Source organism: Pseudonaja textilis, chromosome 2, assembly GCF_049901715.1.
Source record: "Pseudonaja textilis isolate UNSWEBS1 chromosome 2, rPseTex1.2, whole genome shotgun sequence".
Taxonomy (NCBI): Eukaryota; Metazoa; Chordata; class Lepidosauria; order Squamata; family Elapidae; genus Pseudonaja; species Pseudonaja textilis.
This window is the reverse complement of record NC_141991.1, coordinates 55909966-55936929: the sequence shown is the minus strand read 5'-3', so window position 1 is coordinate 55936929 and position 26964 is coordinate 55909966. Positions and strand designations below refer to the sequence as shown.

At 35.3% G+C, this 26964-nt stretch overlaps 1 protein-coding gene across 4 annotated transcripts in view; it reads left to right on the top strand.

Moving 5' to 3' along the window:
- Positions 1–26724, top strand: part of SLC6A11 (solute carrier family 6 member 11) — a 112045-nt gene extending 85321 nt beyond the window's left edge. For 2 of the 4 annotated variants that reach the window (XM_087923942.1, XM_087923943.1), the window contains exons 8-17: positions 8245–8348; positions 11434–11558; positions 11768–11880; positions 13388–13525; positions 15841–15943; positions 19869–19969; positions 22079–22249; positions 23441–23546; positions 25738–25790; positions 26078–26724. In XM_087923942.1, coding sequence (XP_087780068.1) covers positions 8245–8348; positions 11434–11558; positions 11768–11880; positions 13388–13525; positions 15841–15943; positions 19869–19969; positions 22079–22249; positions 23441–23546; positions 25738–25790; positions 26078–26182 — 1119 coding nt within the window. In that variant the 3' untranslated portion in view covers positions 26183–26724. Of the gene's footprint in view, positions 1–8244; positions 8349–11433; positions 11559–11767; positions 11881–13387; positions 13526–15840; positions 15944–19868; positions 19970–22078; positions 22250–23440; positions 24001–25737; positions 25791–26077 lie in introns of those variants that run through there. The other 2 variants (XM_087923944.1, XM_026724405.2) reach the window with 2 other exon arrangements.
- Positions 26725–26964: the final 240 nt, after the last annotated feature.

The following is a 26964-nucleotide window of genomic DNA, read 5'->3' as shown; positions in this document are numbered from 1 at the left end:
CTCCTTCCATTGAGGATCTGTACACCAGAAAGAGGCCTGATAAAATATCTACATATTCCTCATATCCTGGACATAAACTATTTCAACTTCTCCCCTTTGGATGCTGCTATAGGGCATTGCATGCCAAAAAATTAGACACAAAAATAGTTTTTCGTCCATGCCGTCACTCTGATGCTCACCTAATTCCTGATCACCTAATTCCCGTAGCACTGTGTTAGGCCTAAAGATATTTACCCATGTAGATTGTATTGTTAGTATTCTTCTCATCATCTCATCTTTCTTATCTTCTCAACCTTCTCATCTCATCTTTCTCATCTTCTCATCTTTCCTACTATCTTCTCCTATTGTTATATATGATTATCACTTGTAACTTTTGATTAATGATTGCAACTATGATCTATGATTTATGATACATCATGTCACTGTTTGTATATCCACTGAGAGTTTATGCACTGGAGACAAATTCCTTGTGTGGTGAATCACAGTTAGCCAATAAAGAATTCTATCTATAACAGAACTATACCAAACTGAAACTTCCAAACACTTGTTTCCCACCCTCAATTTTCTGTAAAACAGTGGTTTTCATAAAAAAAAAAAACCCAGATCTATCAGTATCCATTCTCAGTACAGCATAACGTAAGCCCAAAACTCTTGCCAACTTAAGTATGAAAATATAGTCAACTACATTCCTCATGAATAAAGGAAAGGGGGAAATGTATGTAAAGTATTTCCCCAAAATAAGAAGTACCCCTTGCTTTGGTAGTTGACTTTCTACATTGGCTGGCACCACAGAAACATGATACAAGTGTGGCTTTTCTTCAAAAATTGTTTTGCTTCATTTAAGCTAGAAGTTGGTTTCTACTCAACATGCCTGGACAAATTACCATTTCAATGTGTGTAAAGTATTCTAAGTCATGGTGCTTATTTCTGGAGGCAGCAACGAATCAACAACAACAACAACAAAACTTGAGTACTTAGGTCCTTCTCTCCCTTTCCTGTAATGAATGTGCTCCATTCATTGATGTCTGTAAGTAACATTAGCAGAAGGTAGGAGAAAAACTGCTTAGCAACTCATAGAAATCCCAAAGAGAGGTGGAAAGGAAGTGATTTTCATGTAATTATTCACTGCCACAAAAGCTGTTGTCAGGTAGACACTAGAAACATAGCTGTTTTATTGTTTCCCTAACCTACTTTTAATCTTTTGAGAATCTCTTCTGTTAAAAGAAAGGGAAAAGAAAAGGCTTAATTCAGCCATTTTTTGCCTAACTATTTAAGTTCTGCTTTCTCCACTAATGAACCCCTCTGCTTACAGAAGTTGTGTTGTTGAATACCACCCCCTCCCCCCCGGTAGTACAATCTCAGAAACAAGACTGAATCTTGTATCCAAATACAGCACATTTCAAGCTATTTATCTAGACAACATAGAGTTCATACTTTGTTTTACTTTATTTTTCTGTTTAATTACAACTGTTAATAGCATGGCAAATGAAAGGCAAAACAAGATTATATGTACACATCATAATGAAAGGCTTGGGTTACTGTGGTGGAAAGTTAAAACACATATCTGATTATGCCACAGTTCTTTTAAACATACTGCTACAATGAAATCAGTTTTTTTACTTTTGTCAGTATTTTGTGCATAACTGTTAGCTTTGGCTGTATTTCATACTGATATTTCATGCTTATATTGGGGCTTTGTTGGCATATTTCACAATGGCAAAATTGTCTCCCGAGTGGATCCTTTCGATTCTGAATGTGAATTCAGTATTTTGCGACCACAGGTAATCCTTGACTTATGACCACAACTGAGCCCAAAATTTATGTTGTTAAGTGAGAAATTTGTTGAGTGAATTTTGCCCCATTTTACAATTTTTCTTGCCATGTTTGCTAAGTGAATCACTGCAGTTGTTAAATTAGTAATATGGTTGTTAAATGAATCTGGTTTCCCCATGGACTTTGCTTGTCAGAAGGTTCCAAAAGGGGATCCCATGACCCAGATCATGGAACCATCATAAATCTGAGTCAGTTATCAAGCACCCAAATGTAAATCTCATGGTTATGGGGAGGCTGCAACTGTCACAAGTGTGCAAAATGGTCATAAGTTACATTGTTCAGTGCCATTGTAACTATGAATGGTCACTAAATGAACTGTTGTAAGTCGAGGGCTACCTGTAATGGGAGATAATGTTCTCTTTGTCCTAATTTTACACAATTCGAAGTGAAAGGTAAAATCTGCCTCCTGTTGAGTTCAACTTTTCCTAAGTTCACGGTCATGTCCATGATGTTTTGTTAGCAACAGTAGAGAAGTGGTTTGCAGTTTGTTTCAGCTCTTTATTATACTCTGTATTATACTCTGTATTCCAGGGGTGGGATTGAAATTTTTTTACTACCAGTTCTGTAGGCGTGGCTTGGTGGGCATGGCCCTATGACTGGGTGAGTGTGGCTTTTTTTTGCTTTTTTGCAACCCCCACCCATTTTGGGGAGCTTCCTAGCCTCAGAGGAGCCTCGGGGGGGGGGGCATTTTTGCTCCCCTAAAGCTCTTCTGAGGCTCAGGAAGGAAAAAACAGAGCATGGGAGGGGCACACAGCACCCCTCCAAGCTCCGTTTTGGGAGCTTCCCAGCCTCAAAGGAGCCTCTGGAGGGGGTGTTTTTGCTCCCCAAAGGCTCCTCTGGGGCTCTAGAAGGCAAAAAATGGAGGAGGGGACTGAGCTCCTCCCTCCATTTTTTGCCTTCCTGGGCCTCAGCAAAGGGAATCTATGCACAGCTGATTGTCGGGAGGGGGAAAAAAAGGAAATACCTTAGGCGAATGTCAGGCAGCGGGTAAGCGAGCATCAGGCGGGAGGGCAACTGGATCAGGGATGTGGCCAGCCAGAACTTACTACCGGTTCAGTGACCCACACCAAATTCTTGCTACCGGTTCGCCCGATCTGGTGCGACCTGGTTGAATATCACCACTGCTATACTCTATATCAACTCTATATTATACAGCTCTGGAATTTTTGGTGGGATCTCCCATTTAATTAAAGCCTAAATCTGCTCGTCTTTTTTTGGGGGGGGGAGATAAATGGTATGTTGCCATCTGCTGAGATATGTAAGCTAACACAAATCAGATGAGTAGCAAGCTCCATTTATCTTTGGGCGAAAGTTGAATATTCAACATTTCTGATGTTCTGTTTATGTATTTCAAGCTTCAGGAGCTGAGCATTTCAAGCTGAGGACTTAAAAACTGAAAGTTTTGGGCCAAGAGGGGAAATCATGAAGTACGCACCTCAACGTCATGTGTGCAAAGTCACAGTGCAAATGGGTGCAAATGGGTGGTGCTAGCATTCTGATTTCACAGTTTGTCATTTTGGTACTTTCATAATTGGAAACAAATACCTATGAATTGCCCCTTTATTGGATAGATTTACATTAAAAAAACCTATGCTATATTTGTTGAAGACATTTCTTTTTCTAGTTCATGCTGTATTATTCAGTTGATTTCCTGCCAAAATTTTGTAGATTCTTGAGAAAGGCAGTACACAAAAGAATATGGGAAACATGTACCCTGGATTAGGTATTCCAAATTTACTACATACAAGAGACTGAAGATCTGAATTATGCTGGCTTTCAAACAGCATGGGAATTCATCATAAAGCTCAGTAGTAATAGAAGTGAATGTATAGCAATTAAGCAAGTAGCCACTGATACTTTTCATTTTTAATTTGCCATGAGTTGAAAAAGTCTCTTTTGATGTTATGAATAATGATGATCACTGCATATTCTGGTGAAAAAAAACATATAGTTAATCATGTTCTTTGTGAAGTCCTACTTATTTTATTTTGGTTATCACTGCTAGTTTATACTGTACCTTACCTATTTATATATAATAGTAAACTGAGAATTGAAAGTTGTTCACTTTCAAAAATAGTCTTTCAGAAAAATAAAATTGGAGAATCTAATGTGCCAAACTATGTATTTCCATTACATTTCATATGATATAGTCCAATAGAATTAATTTTGGATATATGTTCAAATAATAATTCCAAATAATACTTTATGTATATATGTATCTAAAATATTTGCTATATAGAGATCTCCAACTTAAAGTGTGCTACTGTGGTCTGTGTACAATAAACAGAACAAAATCTTTAAAAAGAACAAGCAAAACAGCTAAAAACAAGGAACAATTATTAATTGGAAACAGGGACTCAAATTCGTTTGCATTCCTCTGCACCAGAACTCAAATTATTCTGGTTGAAGCATCCGTGTCTTAAGGAAGATTTTTACTGAATTTATGAACAGTAGAAAACCCACAGGGTTGGGCCAACTATATGTTGGCAATTGAATTCTCCAGAAGACAGGCATTTCAGTGGACAAGGCATACCTCCAGGTTTTCAATGGGACATTGTTTCAAGTGAAGTAAGGCAAGCATGCCTAGCCTGAGAGTATGGTGGTATAACTGTCTTCTCTGCCAGGGAAGCATTTACTATATGGAGATATTCATACATGAACATATTCTCTCTGCAAGCTTTGTCCAACCAGGATGGGCACAGATCTAGAATACACTTACAGGGCCAAGTACCTTGTCATCTACTTCAGGACTAACTAACAGGACGGAATACCTCCCAAATAGCAAATTACTGACAATTTTGACAGTCTTGATTATGTGTCTGAATGGTCAAACAATTGGCAACTCCAAATCTCAACCAACAAATGCTGTGCCCTACACATTGGTAAAAAAATATCAGTACACCAAATACAAACTAGGCGGATATGACCTCATTGATGACCCTCACTCTGTCAAGGACCTAGGAGTACTCATATCTAATGACCTAAGCACCAGAGCTCACTGTAACAGCATTGCCAAAAAGGCATTAAGAGTTGTAAATTTAATCTTACGAAGCTTCTCCTCTGGAAATATTGAATTGCTAACTAGGGCATACAAAACCTTTGCTAGACCAATACTTGAATACAGCTCATCTGTCTGGAATCCGCACTCTATCTCAGACATTAATACAATTGAGCGAGTCCATAAGTATTTCATGAGAAAGAGTACTACACTCCTCTGCTCGCAACAGAATACTCTATATCACCAGACTTGAAATTTTGGGTTTGGACAATCTTGAACTATGCTGCCTACAGTTGGACTTAAGTATAGTACACAAAATTATCTGCTACAATGTCCTACCAGTCAATGACTACTTCAGCTTCAACCGCAACAATACAAAAGCACACAAAAGATACAAACTCAATGTTAACCGCTCCAAAAAGCACAGAAAGTACAACCAGCAACAGACTGGTCAATGCCTGGAATGCACTACCTGACTCTGTTGTTACATCCTCAAACCCCCACTCCTTTAACCTCAAAGTATCCACTGTTGACCTCACCCCATTCCTAAGAGGTCTGTAAGGGGCGTGCATAAGTGCACCATCGTGCCTCCTGTCCCTGTCCTATTGTCCCCATTTAATTGTGCCTATTTTCTGTATTCTTACTCATCTTTATAATTATACCTATGATTTTGTAAGCGATTGACAAATCAAATAAATAAATAAATTTCATAAGACCTGCACAACTGGAATCCAACTCAGCATGAATCCAAGTGATTGTATCCACCAGGTATCCCAAATAGTCCTCACAGCATCCCTGCAGATGTTTCCCTAACCAAGAAGGGGGTCTAAACATGGCACCAAGGCAGCACTCAAAAGATGCAATAAGAATACAAAAATATAGAAATATAGAAATACAATAAGCACAAGAGAATCAATCTGGTGTGGTGTTTAAGGCTCCAGGCTAGAAACCAAGTTATCATGAGTTTGGTCCTGCCTTGGTCTAGAAACTGTTTTGTCTTACAAGAAAAGACTGAAGTGCCTTGATATTTTTAATTTTTAAAAAACCATATTAAAGAGATTTATTTCTTTAATTTACAGTATTTTAAATATAGCTATCCATCTTAATATCCATCTTAATAAAATCATCAGTTGCTCTCTTTCTTCTTTGGAAGAGATTGAGAAGACCAGACTCCTCTCTAGAACACTAAAAATCAGCACAGACCGTTCTCATCCTGGACATTCATATTTTGATCTGTTACTATCAGGGAGGTCTTAAAATGAGGACTAATAGATTGAGAAACAGTTTCTTTTCCAAGGCAGTAATTGTCTTGAATCAAACAGTGTATTTGTGATTTAGTCCTATTATTATTATAATAATTATTTTAATTTTTAAATACTCTGTAGTATGATTGTGATGTGATGTTTGGGGCACTGTGCTGGAGTAGCTTTCAAATTTCATTGTATTTGTGGAATGCAGTGACAATAAAGGTATTCTATTCTATTCTACCTTAATATCAGAACTCTGGGTGACTCACAACCATAATACAGGTAGTCCTCGACTTACAACCACAATTGAACCCAAAATGTCTACTGCTAAGTGAGATATTTCCTAAGTGTATTTTGGCCCTTTTTACGATCTTTCTTGCAGAAGTTGTTAAGTGAATCACTGCAGTTGTTATGTTAGTAACATAGTTGTTAAGTGAATCTGGCTTCCCATTTGTCAGAAGGTTGCAACAGGTGATCATATGATACTGCAATCATCCTAAATATGAGTCAGTTGCCAAGCATGTGAATTGTGATTATGTGACCATGGGGATGCTGCAATGGCTTGGATTTGCTGTCATAGATTATTTCAGTGATCCCTGAACTAGGAACTAAAGGAGAATCTTCTAGGAACAGAATAATTGCATATCATGTTCAACATTTTGTGACCAGCCAGATGTATCTGAAAACTCAGAAGCAGGACAAGATAGCAATAGGACTTTTCCATTGTTGTTTCCTAGCATGTGGTATGAAAGTGTGCATGGTTTTTTTTTTTATTCTGAAGTCGTTATTCTGAAGGCAGTGTACCTTTCAGAAGTCCAGGAGCCTTAAATAGCCTTTCACCAATTTGTCTTCAATGCCTTTAGCCATGTCTAAACTGATCTCCATCACAAAGTCTAAAGCTGCAAGAGAAATGAATACATTTTTCAAAGAATTTTCTGAAAGAAATGGATGATTGTAGATGACACAGTCATAAGGATGTAATAGAATGAGAAAAACATGAATGTCGTCTCGATGTTCTAAGACAAGGGTGTGAAACCCACATCGTCATGGCATCGTCACATGACATATCTTGACTTTTTCCCCCTTTGCTAAACTGGGCATGGCCAGCACATGAGACATCTGGCCCGCATGCCACGAGTTTGACAGTCTTGTTTTAAGAGAAGAGGCAAGGTGTAAATATAAATAATGAAATATATGGAATGTAGCACAGATAAATCCTTTATCATATGCTCTTAAGCTTAACATTCAAAATAGGGGTTGTTGAATTTAAATTTTGCTTAATCATCTCATTATTTTTGCCTGTTCCCTCAGTTTGAAAACTCAGGGAAAAAACTATGTATAAAATTAAACAGTGTGATTGAGGTTCTTTTGAAAAATAATAATGACTTTTTTTGCTGGATATCAGTTCCTATAAAAATCCATCTTCCTTCAATTGGAATTATCGATTACAATAGCTTTCTTTAACTTACTGTTTAGGTGTAGATGTAGTATGTATAACTTCCATTTACTCCAGTCCACATTGCCAAAATCCCTGGAAACTGTAGTTTAAAAATCAATTTTTCCCAGTGTACTTAATTTCTACAAATAATAGTTCCACTGATGCAATGTTTGCAGATATACTTTGTCTGATATAGTGCTCTGTGTGAGTATCAAACTGTAGAGGAAGCCCTTGGCTTGGCCTCTTATATCAATTTTAGATCACAGTAAGATCATGTAGTCATAGTAGTTATTTTCTGTCAATAAAACATGAATTCTGTTTTTTTTAGTTTGCTGAAAAATAATAATTGATATTACAAATAAATATTCACTAGAATAAACAAATCACAAATAATGGGATGAAAAGGAATAACAACAAAAACAACCAAAAGGCAATGTTTATTTTTTTAATCACATAATGATCTTTGGATCTTTAAACTGGTTATCTAACTAAAAATATGGCCACAAGGCATTCTGGTAATAATATATATTTATGTCAGCTTTGGAAGCCATATTAGTACTAGAAGCTTCTAAGCGGCCACATTCCTGTGCCTGGAAAAGTGCCTGTCTCGGAGTTTTTAATTGGAGTTTTTCTGGAGCGCAGACAATATATCTGAATTACTGTGTATGGTTCTGAAACAGAAAATATTTATTCTTTCCTAAATTATTTTTGCATTTTTATGTTTGCAGGTCTGGGTAGATGCTGGAACACAGATATTTTTCTCCTATGCTATCTGCCTGGGATGCTTGACAGCCCTAGGGAGCTACAATAACTACAATAATAACTGTTATAGGTAATGTACAATTGTGTCATTCTGTTTATAAATCTAAGCATATAATTAAGATAATTATTTGGAGATTGTATGGAAGACTAGTTAAAACCCTTAAACACATATATGCATACACACTGTGTATACTAATAAACACTATGCATTATTTATAAATGGTCTGGACTCTGATTGGTGAGATACCTGCTTGTTGACCTCCAAGATAAAATCCTATCTTGGATTGAATATGTTAAAATAAAACTGGGTGTAGTTTGGGTTTGGTGCCAGCACGTGCCAATAATGCCAACTGATTGGTATTGATCTTACCAGAAGCAGGAAATCTATATATATAAAAGCGAAATGCCACTCACGCATCATTACATTACATCCAGAAATGTAAAGCCTACAAACTTGAAATTTATGTTCCTCTTGATTTCTAAGTGCTCACTAAGAAAGGATTTTTCAAAATGACCTCAGAGCATTCATGATAAAATGATCTGGGTTAGATTATTTCTGAAAGATAAAATCACTGAATCCTGGAAGGAGTATTTTAGCAAACATATGGAGATATATGCTAGTGATATCTCAAAAGGTAAAATTGAAACAAAAGCTTAAGCTTCAAGAATAAATACATGAAAGAAAGTCATGAATGATGTGACAATATTGAAAACGATAAAAATTCAGAGGTAGATAGAGTAACTGTAGACAGTATAAGTGAAGAAATGTTGATGTATAGCATATACAATACAGTTTATTTAGTGTTTGATGAGAGATTATCTTAATTTATCTGCTGTTTTGTTCTCACTTTCATTATTCTTCACACAGCTGTATTTCCTTTTCTTAAGATTATTATGTAGAATTAAGTAATAATTAATAGTAGTAGTAAATAATTTATCACAATCAATTTGAGGATCAGAAGATTTTTTTATGATTTAGTGGGCTTTTGTTTATGAAATGTTGAATATTAAAATAACATGTTTAATAACATTAGACATTAAAATAAGGTATATATTCCAAATAGGATATATGACATATGGCATATGATGGTAGATAGAAAGAGTAGATAGATAGATAGATAGATAGATAGATAGATAGATAGATAGATAGATAGATAGATAGATAGATAGATAGCAGATTTTGCCTTAGAGCCTCACCTTTTTTTCTCTTCCATGTCTTGGAAGCTATCAAAAATCAAAATATTTGTATTAAGAGTTATATTAAGACTCTGAGACTGACATGAACTGAAAGCAAAGGTAGTACTAATATTAACAGGCTCCTATAATCCCAAAACAACTGGTGCATCACTTAAACAACATTGGCATTGGCAAAATCACCATCAGTCAATTGCACAAGACTTTTTTTATTTGGAACAGGTTACATCCTGCAATGATACTTTTAACCACTATCAGTATCCACATTTACCTATCCTATCCATTGGAAGAGATTGATAGTTAGATAAAAATGGCAAATCCAGTCTGAACATCTGTCTAATTGTGCAATGAACCATATTAATATTAATATTATTGATAATAATATTATCATTACTTAATAATATTATATTGACCATAAAATAAATGAGTAACATTCATCAGTACTGAATCTTTCTTTTGAATGTAATGTTTTAAGAATTTTAATTACAATAGTAAAAACTAATACAAATAGGGAAAGAATAGAAAGGGAAAGAAACAATAAAAATTGCAAAAAATAAAAAATATAATGAAGAAAAGAAATATATAAAGAAATGTATTCCAACCTCCATGATCTCAAATATAAATACATTTAATATATTTTAATCACCTATAAGGTTAAACAGGTATTTCTTCAACCCATATCTCATCCCTTTTTTAGAAGCAAATTGATAGAATATCAACTGTTCAATCCTGGCATCAGCACAAAGTCCATAAAAAGTTGCCAAGAGCATTGCAAAAACAAAAAGTCTTACTTTAACCTTGATCAACTTTATTTTCCTTCCTTTTATGTCTAACAACCTTTAATTCAATTAAATATTGTTGTAGGATTATTTCTCTTTGATTCTTCTATATCCCATCACATAACTCCTCCTTCACAACCCCTTCAAGGCTTTAACAACCCTCAGTTGTAATAAATAAAATATTTTCCAGGTCATTGTTTATCATTTCCATTTCCATTTCCCTTTATCTTTAATTCCCTTTTAATTTTTTAATTTTAATGATTTCTTTCATAGATTCAGTAAAACATCCTTTTCTCATACTTCACATTCTGTATTTTGTCTGTCTTGTGAGGTAAAAATATTGAATCTTTGTCGATGTATTTAAAATAAGTCCTTAAAGAATATAAATCTTCAAAGTACATTTAAAACTGACAAACCTGTCAATCTTTAAGGTGTCACAAGATTTTATATTTCTTAACACAATCTTCCCTCTTTTCAAACTGATTGACAACCATGAATTCAATATTGTAGGCGTTTACCTACACAAACTGATATCATATTCTGAAGAAAGTAGAAAACAGAGATTATTTATGATTAATTACAATAATCACAAGTTATTTGAATGTTAAATTATACACTTAACTTAACATAATACTACATTTCAGATTGGTCTGGTTCTACATTTCTCCTTAAAGCCTTGCAAGAAGAACTTACATATGAATGTTGCTGTGCATTTGCAATATAATGTAGTCAGTCATACAATATTGAAATTCCATAAAGCCACTATGGTAATTACATTCTATGTGAGGCAGTTTGTAGAACTTTTCATGTTCTGAGAGGACATTGAATTTTTAAAAAACCATCCAAATGGAAAATAATATTGACAAAAGCTACCAATGAACACCCAAACAATTTAGTGGTGCATTTTGGGCACTAAGTAAAAAAAGAGGTGTCATTAAAATTCTCATCAAATCTCTGATGATATCTCTGATATCTAGAACGGTAGAATTTGATGATGCTAAGTGTGATAAAAATGTACTATAATCCATTTGACTATAAGAATGTACTATAAGTATAGCCAATAAACTACATTGAAAACTACTGGAAGTTCCTGGTTTTCTTTTTCTGAATTTTTTTCCCCAAAACTGTGGTATAAAGTCAAGCACTTAAAATTAAACGATGATTTTGCTCTTTATTTGATAGAGACTGCCTTATGCTCTGTTGCCTGAACAGTGGTACAAGCTTTGTGGCTGGTTTTGCCATCTTTTCTGTTCTTGGCTTTATGGCTTATGAACAAGGGGTTCCCATAGCAGAAGTTGCAGAGTCAGGTAAGTTATACAAATATATTTGATGGTCTACTTGAATATGGGATTTGAAGATAAGTTAATTGCTCAGGAAAGAAGTTGGACATTTTCTATAAAGAGATATGATCCATCCCATGCCATCAATTATATACATATAGGGAATATTCATAATGTGATCAATATATGAACAAATCTTCATTTATGTATCTAATTCCTCTTTATTTCACTTTCAGGACCTGGACTTGCTTTCATTGCATATCCAAAGGCAGTAACAATGATGCCTCTTTCTCCATTGTGGGCAACTTTGTTTTTCATGATGCTTATATTCCTTGGATTAGATAGTCAGGTATAAATCACAATTATTGTAAAACTGTTGTGAACATTGCAAATGCCATGCCCCTGTTGGAGTCTGAATCTGAGAAGGAAGACAAACAACTGACAGGAAGTGGGAGTATGGCTCTGTTGGCTGTGGAGGAAACTGGGAAGGGCAAAGTCTGGCTGGGTAGAGCAGAGGAGAGTTCAAACAAGGGAGAGTTCAGAGGAAGACCCAGGCCCACCCCCTCTTCATCCTAGGGCATGCAGGGAGAAATGGAGAAGAGAGCGACGTGAGTTGCATGGCTTATGGGGAAGGAAAGGGCCCTGATTCCCTTCATTAGGCACACCTGGGAAGAGAGTTTAAAAGAGATGCAAGCTGAGTGTGGCATCTGCTGGGAACAAACGTGAGTTTATCTTGTGTTGACTTTGGTTATTTGCATTCCTGGCATCCTCCCAACTGGGTTGAATTACTGCCATTCCTTCATGTCTGGAATTGCCCTGCCAGACTAATTACCTCATCTTGCCTTGATTGGAGTTATAGTTACAGTTTTATTGACAATGTTTTGGACTTGAATCTCTGCAGCCAAATGCTGTTCCTGGGAGAGTTTTTCTCCAGTCCAGAAGGTAACCAGAACATTGGTGGCAAAGTTGGAGCAAATAAAGGGACTCATACTGTTATTTGACTGTATTGCTTTTGTGCATGCCCCGGGTCATCACAGCAAACTAATTTCTGTGAAGGTCCATAAAATATAGAATTGCTACATAGTAAGAGTTGTTCTTTGCCAATATAAACATACATGACTTGTTAATACATCCAAACTGGTATTGTTTGTGAAATAATAAAAGAAAACAGAGAGGCAAATGTGTAATAACACGAGTTAAAAATAATGGGCCTCAATCACAGGCTAAACTTGATAAATTTAATAGGTTGACAATCAAGAGCTTAATAGAGAAAAGGCAATGAACCCAGTTTTCCCACTGGAGCCTTGGGTTCATTGGAAAACAGTGGTACTAAAAGAATGGAAGTATGTACCAGCCACTAAGGTAGAGTCGAGAGATAGACATGTACCTGTTGAAGTCACTGACTTTTAGGACAGGGAACTAAAGAATTAAAAAATGTTTAATCACATTGAAGGATTAGATTTCAAGGACATATAATTGGTACTGTTGAGTTTGAAGATGGGGATAAAAAATATGGAGCACTGTCCTCAGCCCAGAATATCTCTTAAGTGCTGAATAATAGTTATTCACAGCACGGAGTCAAGAAATAAAACAGAATCTAATGCCTAATTTTGTGCTGAGAAAACTATTAAAATCTGTCCTGTGTGTCTTTTTGAAGAATAATAAGGATGGTCAACTTCACTAAAACTAATCCAAAAACCAGCAATATGCTTAATCAGAATCACAATTTGCCTCACACGCTATGAATAAAGCTCTCTATAGCATTGGGCTGTGAATGCTGCAAAACATTTCATGCACTGATTACTACTATATAAATAGGAATATATTTGTTTGCCTTGTTTCTGTTTTTTATACAGTTTGTGTGTGTTGAAAGTCTTGTGACAGCAGTGGTGGATATGTACCCCAAGATTTTCCGGAGGGGATACAGAAGAGAAATGTTGATTCTAGCTCTTTCAGTTGTGTCTTACTTTCTTGGCTTAATCATGTTAACTGAGGTGAGATATATTTAATAACATTCACAACTATGAAGTAGGAAAAAAATTAGAATTGGGAATTCTATAAATCATGTTGGATGACTCATAAATGATTGGAACCAGAAAAAAAAATAGCTTTGGAATAAATTACCAATCATTTAGAAATATTAAATCTTCTTGTCAAATGTATTTTAATATCCTATAAAATGCTGGTCTTGATCTGAAAAGTCATTTAGGGATTAGGACCAGATTATCCCTTTCAACATGCCCTTCCCATTCACCAGAGTGAATCAGATTTTTGTACATACAAAATCTCTCAAATCAGCAGATTGATTATGCTTTACTACAGACTGTTGTGAGTTGCCCAGAATCACCTAGATGAGATGGGTGGGGGAGGGGATGGGTGACAACATACAAAACAAATAAATTGAATTAATAAGAAAAATCATATTAGTAATCAACTATTGAATTGCCATTGACTGTATTTTTATGACAGAGGCAAAAAGTACCCTATAGTAATTATATTTCATAACATTAAATTGAACTTAGTTTTATCCTGAGTTTAGCAACTTCTTCGTATTGGCTGAAAAAGAGTTCCAGACTGGAATAGGGTAGAATCTGTTTTAATCGCTGATGGATAACCTCTACCAAGAGACATGACATTTGAACCCTCAGTTGCTTTTGATGTTGTTCATCAAGATTTTACTTCATTATCTTCACAGAATGGCTTAATTGTAAACCATCAGGTTACCTTAAAGAGCAATTACATCCTTCCATCCAAGATAATATGATCTTAAGAAGACATGTTGGTCTCTGAGCTACTGTTACATTTATACTGCTGATTACATGTCTGCCATGATTGATATCTCATTTATGAAAACTATCATGAATTGAACAGGGAATTGGATTCAGCACACTAAATTATCCCTCCCAACACTGATTTTATGGCACTATCATAAAATTGGTGTTGGAAGGAATAATTTAGTCTGTTGAATCCAGCCATTAACCCCCCATCCCCACCCCAGTTTTTTCAGATATATTGATTGTTTAAAACTTTTTTCCCTATTATTTTGAATTGATTTTATGGCTACTGTATGGCTACATCTGTGATGTATAGGAAATATAATGTATAGTATTATAAATATTTATATAAAAGCAAGGTATAGAAATACCTTAAATAAACAAAATAAGTAACCTTAAAAAAAAATATGATTGCCGAAGAGATATGTGATTAGTGTCGGGTTTTGGTGGGGAGAAATATTATAGAACAAAGGTGTCAAACTTGCTGTATCACGTTGCCATCATGTGATGTTTTACGATATTTTTCCCTTCACGGAGGCAGGATGGGCAAGGCCTGTGCATGATGCATGACACATCTGGGCTGCCAGCTTGACATCCCTGGTGTAGAAGATTCTTTCAGTGGAAAATATGCATGCAGCCATATTGGAGACATGTGTTAAGCCCTGCTTTACACAAGAGACCAAAGCCTTACTCACAATGTTCAGCTCTATGTGACTGGAAAAGGATATGGGAGTTACATCACTATTGTCACTCTCCAGAAAATATTATTTAGAGGCCTATGTTCATGATTCTGAGGCAAACCCAACTTATTTATTACTGCAGCTGCTTACCCAATTGTTTTGAATAGATTTTAGCAAAATCAGAAAAGAATTTTTCAAAGCACCCTGTTTCTATGTCTTTTATTTCAAAGACTATAATGTTGTGCATTCCAGAATGTGTGATTTGCAAAGGACAATCAAGTTGCAATATGTATCATGGTCCACCAAATGGCACTGTTGCATCATTTACTGTCACATAAGGTTTTTCATTACAATTTTTTTTGTCAAAAAAAACCCCAAATAATTCAGTGAGTTAAATTTAGGGAGGAAATGTACTGCTGTTGAAAAGAACTGTAATATCTGGTCTGGTGCTGTGTAATTTCTCGGGAACATTTTAAACGCTGTGCAAATTTTCTTGTTGACTGAATTTTACTTTGAGCTGTATTGCAGAGTGAACAGCAAGCATTTTATTAGATGTCTCTTACCTAAACTTACTGATGAAGGTTAGCTTTTAACTACTGTAAGGTAAATCCTTGCTGTGAGACTAATATTACTACACTAAAGGAGGCATCCCACAACGACAATAATGCCTTTAAGGGAATAATTTTCCTCTTAACTTGGGCAAAGGAGAAGAATGTTGTATTTTCCTCCTTTCCAGTTATAATTGGAAAAATTACATGGTATCTCCCAGTGAATTCTATCTGAAAATAATCTTCACTTTTAACACTAAAATGTTACAAAACCACAACCTTTTTATTTTTTAATTTTCTTTTTCAGGGTGGAATGTATGTTTTCCAGCTATTTGATTCTTATGCTGCTAGTGGGATGTGTCTTCTTTTTGTGGCTATATTTGAATGTATCTGCATTGGCTGGTTTTATGGTGAGTCAACGGTTGATATTATTGCCTGAAATTACATAATACTTTTCCGGATAATTTGAATAATGTATTTTTGATATCAATTATTTATATCCTGTTTCTCATTAAACAAATATATCTCAAACATGTTAAATATACACTAGATATACATAGTCATCAGTATCTTTTCAAAAGAGTAGTTGGGGAAATTTTTCTGGCCTTCTGCAGAGAAAGTATCATGCAGGGGCAACAAAACAAAATATTTAGCTTATCTTTGTTTGCCTCCTTTCTGGAATTCTTCCCACATAAATTATTGCCATAATTTACCTTGTCAAATAAAAATGTATGAACTGAGGCAAAATTTTAGGATTAGAATTGTCAGAGGGCATGGTTTAAGGATTTTTCCTTCTGATAAATATTGTTTCCCATATAACCATCTTTCTTTCTAAGCATTTAGGTGCTAAATACAGACTGCAAATTTAATGCCTTGACTCTTTTGTGACTATTTAATTAATTAATTTGATACTTCTATAATTTATTTATTAAAGGTATATGCCGCCTCTCACCCTATCCAAAGAGATTCTGGGTGGCTGTGCTGTCTCACTCACTCACTCACTCACTCACTTACTCATGCATAATAGTGATTTAGTGAGTTTATTAATATTCCCCTTCACCCAAAACCCAGAACTTTCCTAATTAAGTCCTGCCAAAAGCAGACCAATGCTAGTCCACAGATCAATGGCCAATGAGTCTACAAGGCACTTGAAAGTTTCCCAAATGAGATAAACCCACCAGGCAAAGTTAAATCTACAATACAAGAGAGTTCAAGGGCAAGGGAAGTATAAAGTTCACAAAGCATGATCAAAGTCAAGGCCTGGTATCAATCAAAGCAAGGAAGAATCACAACAGGAAAAACACAGCTAGGAAATAAACATGTTGTTCCCAGCATTGCCTCCATTTGTCTGCTGTGTTAAATAGCTAGCTTCTGGTGCAACTCATTAAAAAGGGTGAGGCTTCTTCTTCACAAGTAATTGGGATGCCTTAGCTGCTCCTGCCTTTTCTCTGCCCTATGTGTTCTCGGATCAGGTGAAGAAGGCATCACTGATTGGTTGCAGCTATGTGGTTTCTCCACCTGAGGTCCTATGGCAGCTATGCTTCAGCTAAATCCTTATCAGATGGCTCCTCAGAGCCATTGACCAACTCCTTTCCAGACTTGTTAGAACTGATTCATCTTCCTCTGAGCTGACATCTGGAGAGGTATTTGGGAAACTGTCTGGGAAAGGAGTCATCACAATTGCTCACAATACCACAAACATAAAAATATAGAAACAATTATAAATATAAGAAAAAAATTAAACTTACAAGAATTAAATACAGACTGTAGTAAATGTGTGAACTGCATAGAGTACTAAGTATATGAGGTACAGCCCTGTATATGTGGACTGCCTAAAATGCTCTTATAATAAAATAGTTCAGAAAGCTGAATTCACACTGAACAGCAATGGAGGAGGAATCGGTCAGGAACCAATGGCCCAGTATATTAAAGTATGACTAAAGAGTGTCCCTTGATTTATCAATTAATGCATTAAAACTGTATTGCTATAGTATACAAGCAAACATAATATTTTATTCAAGTAACTATTGCATGAATTGTAGAAGCCAGTTTGAAGCATAAAATATTATTATGTACATCTGAGTTAAAGTCAAATGTTGACTACAAAAAAATAATGGTTCAAATCAAGTCAATTTGGCTTGATTTTCCAAATTAATTTTAAAAAGAGTTTTTATGAAGATGCAAAAATATTTAAAATACTCAAACTCATCCAGTTTTTGTGCATTAATGGTTTAATACAACTTTCCAGTTTAATTTGGGAAGTTTTTGTTGAGTTATTCAGTTTAGGTACATAGATGCTCATCATCTGCCAAAATAAGTGTTCAGTGAAATGGAATAAATATCCCAACATTTTTCAAGGAAAATAGAAGATCTTATTGATTGATTGATTTCATATAGCTGCCCATTGTATTTTCATGAGTCCAGGTAGCTTACGAAGTTAAAACACAAAGATAAATTTAAAGAATAGCCAAAATCATAACAATAAAATAATTAAAAAACAATAAAACTATTAACAATCAGTAAACATAATATGTGGGAGAATACCATTGATTTCCCCAACAGACTCTAGACTACTTTTACTGGATCCCTAGGACAGATAGCAAAGCCATGTCTTCAGGACTTTCCAGAAGCCCAACCAGGTCAGGGCCAGTTTGACTTCAGGCAACATGATCTCCCAAAGAGTGAGTGCTGTAAGAAAAAGATCTCTCTTGGGTCCCATCAAATGGCCTTCATTTGTGAATGGGACTTATAACGTGTGGTTTCTGCCAGACTGGGATGGAAAAATGTGATTGGGGAGAGGCAGTCTCTCAAATAACCCATTTTCATGCCATTCAGGACTTTATACATAGCAGCACCTTGAATTGAAGTCCCAAACAAACTGGTCATCAGTGCACTTGCTGAGCAGAGGTGTAATGTCTGCTGATCTATGGTACTGTCAGTGATGGGATTCAAATTTTTTTACTACTGGTTCTGTGGGCATAGCTTCGTGGGCATGGTGTGGTGTGGTTCGGTGGGCATGGCAGGGGAAGGATACTGTAAAATCTCCATTTCCACCCCACTCCTGGGGGAAGGTTACTGCAAAATCCCATTCCCTCCCCATCCCACTAGCCTGCTTTCCAGCTCCATTCTCCTTTACAGGGCAACAAAAGAAGACCCAGTTGGGACTCAGGAGGCAGAGAAAAGATGGGGGCAGGACCAGTCAGAGGTGGTATTTGCCGGTTCTCCAAAACTACTCAAAATTTCTGCTACTGGTTCTCCAGAACTGATCAGAACCTGCTGATACCACCTCTGGGTACAATAACCTTTTTCAGTGATTGTCTTGTATGGCAATTGTTCAGAGCTTTGATAGGGATGAAGAAGTAACTTTGCAATGAATCCTTGCATTTATAACCTTTGCGGTCCTGTGAAGCAAATAAAAGTTGAAGTAAGATTGTAAGCATAGTTGAACTTTCACTTAGTGAACTTCAGTCACTTAGACTTAGTGAACTTAAGTCACTTAGACTTAATAACCATATTCCTGGTTCCAAATGTATTCCCCAAACCCTAAGCCACTCAGTCTTGCCAGCATTGAACAAAAGCCTGTTGTTCCCCATCCAAACTCCTACAACCTCCAAGGACCAAGATAGGACATCAGTATTATTGCTTACTTCACCAGGGGCAGAAATATACAGCTGACATCATCAGCATACTGATGATATTTTACCCCATGGCTACAGATGACCTCCTCCAATGGCTTCACGTAGATGTTAAACATTTAATAAAATGTCTTATCATGATATTTTTGCTGTTCTTTTTCCGTTTGTCTTTTCATACCCTTGGAGCCTCTCTTTATCTTTGGCAATAGGTTCCATCTGGTTTTGGGGTTACATTTGGAAGGTGGTGGCATCAAGAAGCTTTATGCTCTTCCCTACTCTTGTGGCATAACCTCATGATACAGTATTGTTCCCAGGTGGCTCCAAAGAAAAATAAGAGTGACAGCCTTGTACATCCCTTTGTCAGATGTGTAGTGACACAATAGACATTATGCCAAGAGCACTCTCGGGGGCCTAAAGCAGCACACGAAAGAATTATATTGCTGTAGCTGATGTAGTTACAGCTGTACCAGACCCAGTTAAATAATGGGCAATGTCTCTTTCCAGCAACAGCCACATTTTTAGCAGCTGCCTTTGCCTTCCATTTTCAGGCATTCATTGACAATCACAGAGAAATGGTGGATCTCGGAAATAGTGTATATAAACGTCTGTGTCACTACAGCATTCCAGAAGCATTGTCACGAGATTGAAACTAAAGTGTTCATGGATGCACACTCACTCTTTCCTCTTTTGGTTTGCATAGGAAGCAATCGGTTTTATGACAATATTGAAGATATGATCGGGTACAGACCACTGATAATGTTTAAATGGTGTTGGATGTTGCTTACTCCTGGCATTTGTGCAGTAAGTAATAAAACATGTGATTAATACGAGACCACAATTAGTAAGATTCTGGCAAGGTTTTCAAATTATTTTGTAGAAGTAGATAATACAAGGAGAATGCAACAAATCTCAAGTGGTTAAATGAAAAAAAATCTTATGAAGTATTCTTCCATTTACTTAGCTATTTTTTTAATTGATTGTGTTATATTAGATTTTTTTTTTCCTAATGCACCCCGGCTCGGGCAAGTCATTGTTTCTTGCCATATTTAATGTGTGTGTGTACCTTTGAGTAGGTGTTTACTCCTGGAAGCTGCCTGGACAGGCCCTGAAGTTTTTTGGCAAGATTTCAGAAGTAACTTGCCATTGCCTTCTTCCTAGGGCTCAGAGACAGTGACTGGTCCAAGGTCATACACCTGATGCCTTGGTGCCTAAAGACAAGAACTCAGAGCCTCCCAATTTCCAAGCTGATGCCCTAACCACACTGATTCTTTGTATATTAATTCATATTGCAATAATAGACTACATAAGAGATTTAACTTATATCTAAATAAATGGGATTTCCTATATGGCTGAGGAGTTTACTAATCTGCCTTTAAGGAGCACTTGGACAAGGATGTGGTGGACTGAATCCTAATTGATTCATATAAGACTTGTCTCCAAATCTTGCTGTATCCTTCTCTCAATTCCTGGTAAAACTAACTTGGTTTGATGGCACTAACCATTTCATAGTGCCACTGATATACCAGAGAAAATTGATGGATTTATATATACATACAGACAAATGTGTGAATGGGCGTGGATATGCACACAAGCATGCATATAAACACATTCACAGAAGGGTCTATGACAATACACCACAGCCACTCTCCATGGCCAACTTGCCATGGCCAATTCGCCATGGCCAACTCATTACAAGACAATTCTCCACAGCCAACTCACTGCAGGACAGAAATAGTGGAATAGAATCATTAAAGAAAAGATGCAAAAGGAGGGACAGAATGACATGTAAATGGGAAAAGTTTTAAAAATCATTTGTTTTAAATAAATATATTATTAAATTGTTCCGCAGTGAATTGTTCCACAATGAGTTGGCCGGGGCAAGTTGTCCTAAAGCAAGTTGGCCATGTGAGTTGGCCATAGTGAATTGGCCATGGCAAGTTGTCCCATTCTGTTCACAAACAAAAACAAACATACTCCCTATATATACACATACATACATACAAATGCAAGATTGCAAATAATATAAATGGGTGATTCAGAGGTATTTTTGAAGTGATAAAATAATAATGAAAACCTGATATCAACACAGATAGTGATGTATGACTGTGGTAGTTTTCACAATAGTTTAACAATGTTTTAAAGTTCATATGAAATTTATATGCATTTTATATATTCATCCAAATATATGTGTATCTGTATAAACATATTTATGTGTGTTTTCACAAATTATGCAAGTGATTTTTATGTTATAATGCATTTTCTGTATATACCCATGTATAGTTGTGGACATTTTGAATATTGTGTATTAAGTTGTATATAGAATATGCATTATTGTAACAATGTTTTATTGGAGAAATGCACTGCAGCAAAACATGTGCAGAATTCTCGACTCCATACTGTCCTGAACACATCAAATTGCTGTGATTTAGCTATTTCCAGAAGTAAATATTCCAAACTTGAAGTGGTTTCAGGCATATTGAACGTTCTGATATTTTTCTCCAGGTTGAGGCCACCTGAAATTGCATATATTGAAATGTTGTGAGAGGTTTGTGAGACATAGGAAAAATCATCTCGGTAGTATGCAAATGGAAACATATTCTACTCACAAGCCCTAAGTCAATCTGCACAAATGCAACTTGTGACCAAATTGAAAAGAAGTCTTTATGTCTTTGTTATTTAAATTAAAGCTCATTTGGATTTCAGTGTGAAATCTGGTTCCTTTGGGTAAAAAAAGAAACAGATTCAAATTATGTAAGTGTTGAAATTGAAAAAAACAGCAGTGATAGTTTGCTGTCTGTCTGTCTTCCAAAATATGACTTGCTATATTAATTTACTAGGATGAAGTTTCCTAAGCAAGATTTCTCTATCTTTTTTTCTCAAGGATATGTAATACATTCCTCCTTATTTCAGGGCATCTTCATATTTTTCCTGGTGAAATATAAACCTTTGAAGTACAACAACGTGTATATATACCCGGACTGGGGTTATGGTATTGGATGGATGATGGCTCTCTCCTCCATGGTCTGCATTCCTTTGTGGATCTGTGTAAAACTGTGGAAATCAGAAGGAACCATCTTGGAGGTGATGCTTCTTTTTATTACAAAATAGTTTGATATAGTAGATGAGCAGTTGCAGATAGAAGCCCAGGAAGAAAAATTAGAATATACATCTTTCAGTGAATCCTGAATGAAACTACTGTTGGCAGTACTTCAGAACTTATGGACTTCTGACTGCCTGAATTTGTGCCCTATTATTGTGATACAACAGATGTAGGTGTCAAATGTTAGCAATCAGTTTATTGATTTACCCTGGATTTGAGAATGGGTTACGGAGATATCTGAGGAACAACCAAGAGGCAACTTGGGAGGATGAAAAAGTGGACATTTTTGTTGCCTAAACAACATGTTTACATTTTAGGAGGATTACTTTAGTGTTTTTTTTTTAAATAATCACAAGCCTATTTAAGGACTTATTCCACGGTGTTCAACTGAGGGCAACAAATGAATAATCTCTATTATGTTGTTACAAGTGTTAGGGATAGTCTATATGATGTTTATATGTTGACACAAGCATAAGAAAAATATTTCATGAAATAATTTAAAACCAAAATGTGAAGGAAGGAGAGAAGAAAATTGAGGTAATAGTAGAGTAAGCTTCTAGTAAGAAGTGAGAACTGTTAGATGGGGAGTATTCAGAACTGAAGAAGACATTTTTTATGCACATCATAGCAACATTATTTTTATCTTAAGCAATCTATTATGGAATGAATGGAGAATACATTTCTAGGGCTTTGTATGCCTCAGATTCACTTCCAAAGAGGTGCTTTTGAATATGCTGTTCTTTGAACACATAACCTGACTGTACCTGTCACTACAGCTGTCTAATCCTGGAAGGAGATGTGACTGCTTTAATGAGGTATAGACTGGTGCTGCATTCATCCTCCCATGCTTTCTGTCACATTTCTTCCAAATCAATCCAAAGCCCTCATAGCCATATTACTTGCTTGCTTGCTTGCTTGCTTGCTTGCTTGCTTGCTTACACACACACACACACACACACACACACACACACACACACACACAAACACACACACAAAGTTTTAAATTTGCACCATGCAGCACCAAAATATATTATGAAGTTAAAACCCTGATATATTCAAGATCCAGTGCTTCAAAAGGGCAATATATGTGAACTAGGTTTTATTGAGTTGGCATGATTATAAGAATGACTGAAATATCTAATGGCTTTTTTTATTTGCTTCCTATTTTCCAGAGATTCAGAAAACTAATTGTAGCGAGCCCAGATCTGAAAATGAGAGGAAAGATCAGAGCTGGTTCATATGTTGCTACAGCAAATGACTACGATGCCAAACTGAAAGGTGATGGCAACATTTCAGCCATTACAGAAAAAGAGACACATTTCTAAATGAACTTTCTATTATTATTTTTTTTGTAAAAATGAAGACATAAATAAATGAATGAATACTTCACTTAATTATAGAAAGCAGCTTGTTTTGCACAACTTTATTAACAAGTTAATTTTAAAGTGAACTTGTATAATTGTTTAAAAGTGATTTTTAATTATTATATAAGTAACAATTATATATATAAATATAAATATATATAAAATGAAATAGAATTCTTTGTTAGTGATGACTTGTAATATTGTGATTCCAGTGTTTTTATAGCTCTTAGAAGGATCTGTGTAATCTGTTGTAAAACGTTTACACTTTTTAAAGGCATGTGTTGTATAGTTACTACACCCTCTAATTTGTAAGCATGTCCAACCGTTTCAGCTTCTACTGTATGTATATAAAGGGAATCACAATGTCATTATGTTAGTATCTATAAGGGTACTTTCTTCAGATATGTAGCTTTGTTTAACATCTAACTTCCTGAATTGGGGCCTGATCCAATATTATGGATGTTGATCTAAATCTTTCTGTGGATCACCAGAGTTATTTACTAGAGCACTGATCACTTTCAGACATGCTTGTGTATTGTTAAGTAAAGAAATGATACAAGCCTACCTTGGCCAGGCCAAACATTGACAATTGGCAAGCCTGTTTTCACAGGTTTTGAGGCAATGCTTTTCTGCTCAGCCTTTTGAATCCAATTTCTGCTTTGGACTTGTGTTGTCTTGAATAACACGCTCCACATCTCATGGAGTCATCTTGGAAGCTTTTGGGAATTTCATCGGCAGCCTCTTCAATGTATGTATTCAAATACAAGAGATCTAGCTTTGAGTCAGTGTGATGGATATACATGTTAAGGTTTCCCTTAGGATTACAGAATATATATTTTATTTATAAAAAGTAAATGAGGAAATGCCTTCTCTAAACTTGTTTGGCTGACCTACTTAACATACTTACAGAAATGAGGTGGAAACTCATTTGAATTATATTTTTCCTGAATTCTCATAGAAATTATTTTTATACATAAAAAGCTATTAAGATGCTATGATATTAATAGAGTTGGTGTATGAGTGTTATTCCTCTTTGTTTGATCCTAATGATTACATAAACTATCTCAAGTGTTTTGCATTTGACTTATGATTTCTTTTTAACAGAGAGACATGCATAGTTTATGTATGTGACATTAAAAGAAAGTCATAGTACAATGGTAGGAAATAGTGTTTTCAGTTTTCTCCAAATTGGTAATCTCTTGAGTCTGCCATTCCTACAATGCCAATTAGCATGCTTATCTGCTGGCCAGAGATTTGGGGAATTCTACTTCTGTCTTATTTGGAGGAAACTGTTTAAAGATGGGTTATTTCATAAGTAGCTAGCAAAAATTACTGTACTTGAAAAACTGATATATGCAAGTATATATAAGGCATTTAATAAATGCTTTAATTTTAATAAATCCCTATATTGTTTCTTGTGCTGTAACACTAGGGAAAAATCCACCAGTTCTAACATAGTAGATAAAATTACTTTAAAGGTTAATCTAAAAAGATAATTTTAAAAATAACTAAACCATATTAAGACACTTTAAACTCTAGGGTCTAATATCATTTATTACAGAAGAACTACTACAGGAAGAATGAATTTCATTTAAATATTGTTGAATTTGATCAGCTTTTTTTTTTTCTTGCTGATTAAAAAAAAAAAAACCAAAGCAGGAAACATTCAGACAGTTTCAGTTAAGAATCTTTAAGTAGAATGTCACTAAAAAAACCCACAATGAATTATATGCTTCAGGTTTTTTATTGGAAGAAACTTCTGAAGAAGTGGGTGGTGATACAAAGTGGGAAGGTTCGTACATACCAAAAACTATATACTTTTAGTGAGGTAAAAGCACATTCAAATATGTTCTATATTAGTTTCGTCTCTCCTGTCAAATCTATTGATCTAATTACATCTCATTATTCAAGGAAGAGGAAAGGCGCAATGTAACGAACCCTTTCAGTGTAATCCCTAACCACCTAGATTCTATAGATTTCAAAAAGAACTGAAAAAGCCAGTCTTTATATCATACGCATGATTTGATTTTTTTAAAATTATCTTGACAGCAATATGTGATAAATCTGTATTATTGACTTTTTATTTATTTATATTTTCTTCATAGACAATTACCTATTGCTAGAATCTATGCGTTGCCTGTTTCAAGTTATAGATGTGGTAAGTATCAGGCTTTTTTTAACATAAAAATAAAAACAAAACAAGTTGTTAATTTAGAAGGTAGTCTGTATTCTATGTTCCTGAATCTCCTTATGAGTTCCTATTATTACATGTGAATTACTATAAGATACAAATTTAAAATAATGTAATTTTAAATTCTTCAGTATCAACGGAAAGTTCTCTTAAATAATTTAACATATCAAAACTATTCATGTATAGGTATTTTTAAAAATGTGAAGTAATTGTCTCAGAAATTATTGCTGCCACATCTACTAATCATAATATAGTTTTTTTTTTCAGGTAATGTAACCTGTCTTAAAATGAAAGAAACTTTTAGCCAATCCTATGCAGACATAAATTCCATTGCATTCAAAGGCCTTCCTATCTGGTAAACATGAAGAGGAGGACCTGTTTTTCATTGTCTTGAGATGATTTGCTGATATGGATTGTCATATGTAGAATGTTGCTTTCGTCCAGATGCCCCAACTCAAGAACTATTCTGTGAATATGATTCCTATTTGCTGCTATTCACCAATAGCTTTACACACATTCATGTGGTTTGATATGGTCTAAAGCAATGTTTCTTATTTGATGTCCTTGTTAATTTCCACATTTACTACTTGATCCATTTAATTCTTAGACTTCTTTTTTAATGTATTGTTGGGAAAATTTGGTTCAATTTTCTGATTATGGAGTTTTTTTTCCTGGGACAAAATGTGAAGATGATAATCAACAATGGCATTGTGATAACTTCTTTTGATGTGCAGTAGGAAACAGTAATGCTCATTTTTGAAGTATATGCAGTATTATTCAAAAGTAAAGAAGAGCTGAGATTTATGTACACTTTTACACAAAATTTTTATTTGGTATTCAAGGAAGCACAACGTTTTGTTTGCTTACTTTTTAAAAAAATTAAAGAAAATGGGTAAATGTGCGGTTCTTGCTTTACTTAATCCACTGCGTACTTGGCGTACCTGTATTTATCATGGCAACAATGCAAAAGTGGTTTGCTATTCAGTATACCTGTGGAACTGCAGCATTCTCTGAATGTCAGTCTGTTCTATTTGGCAGAAAAATAAACAGTATTCATCACAACAAAATAAAAAAATGCTGCTTTAGAATTTGATTCTTGAATAGAATCAGTTTATTCCATTTCAGCCAGCACTGATTGAAC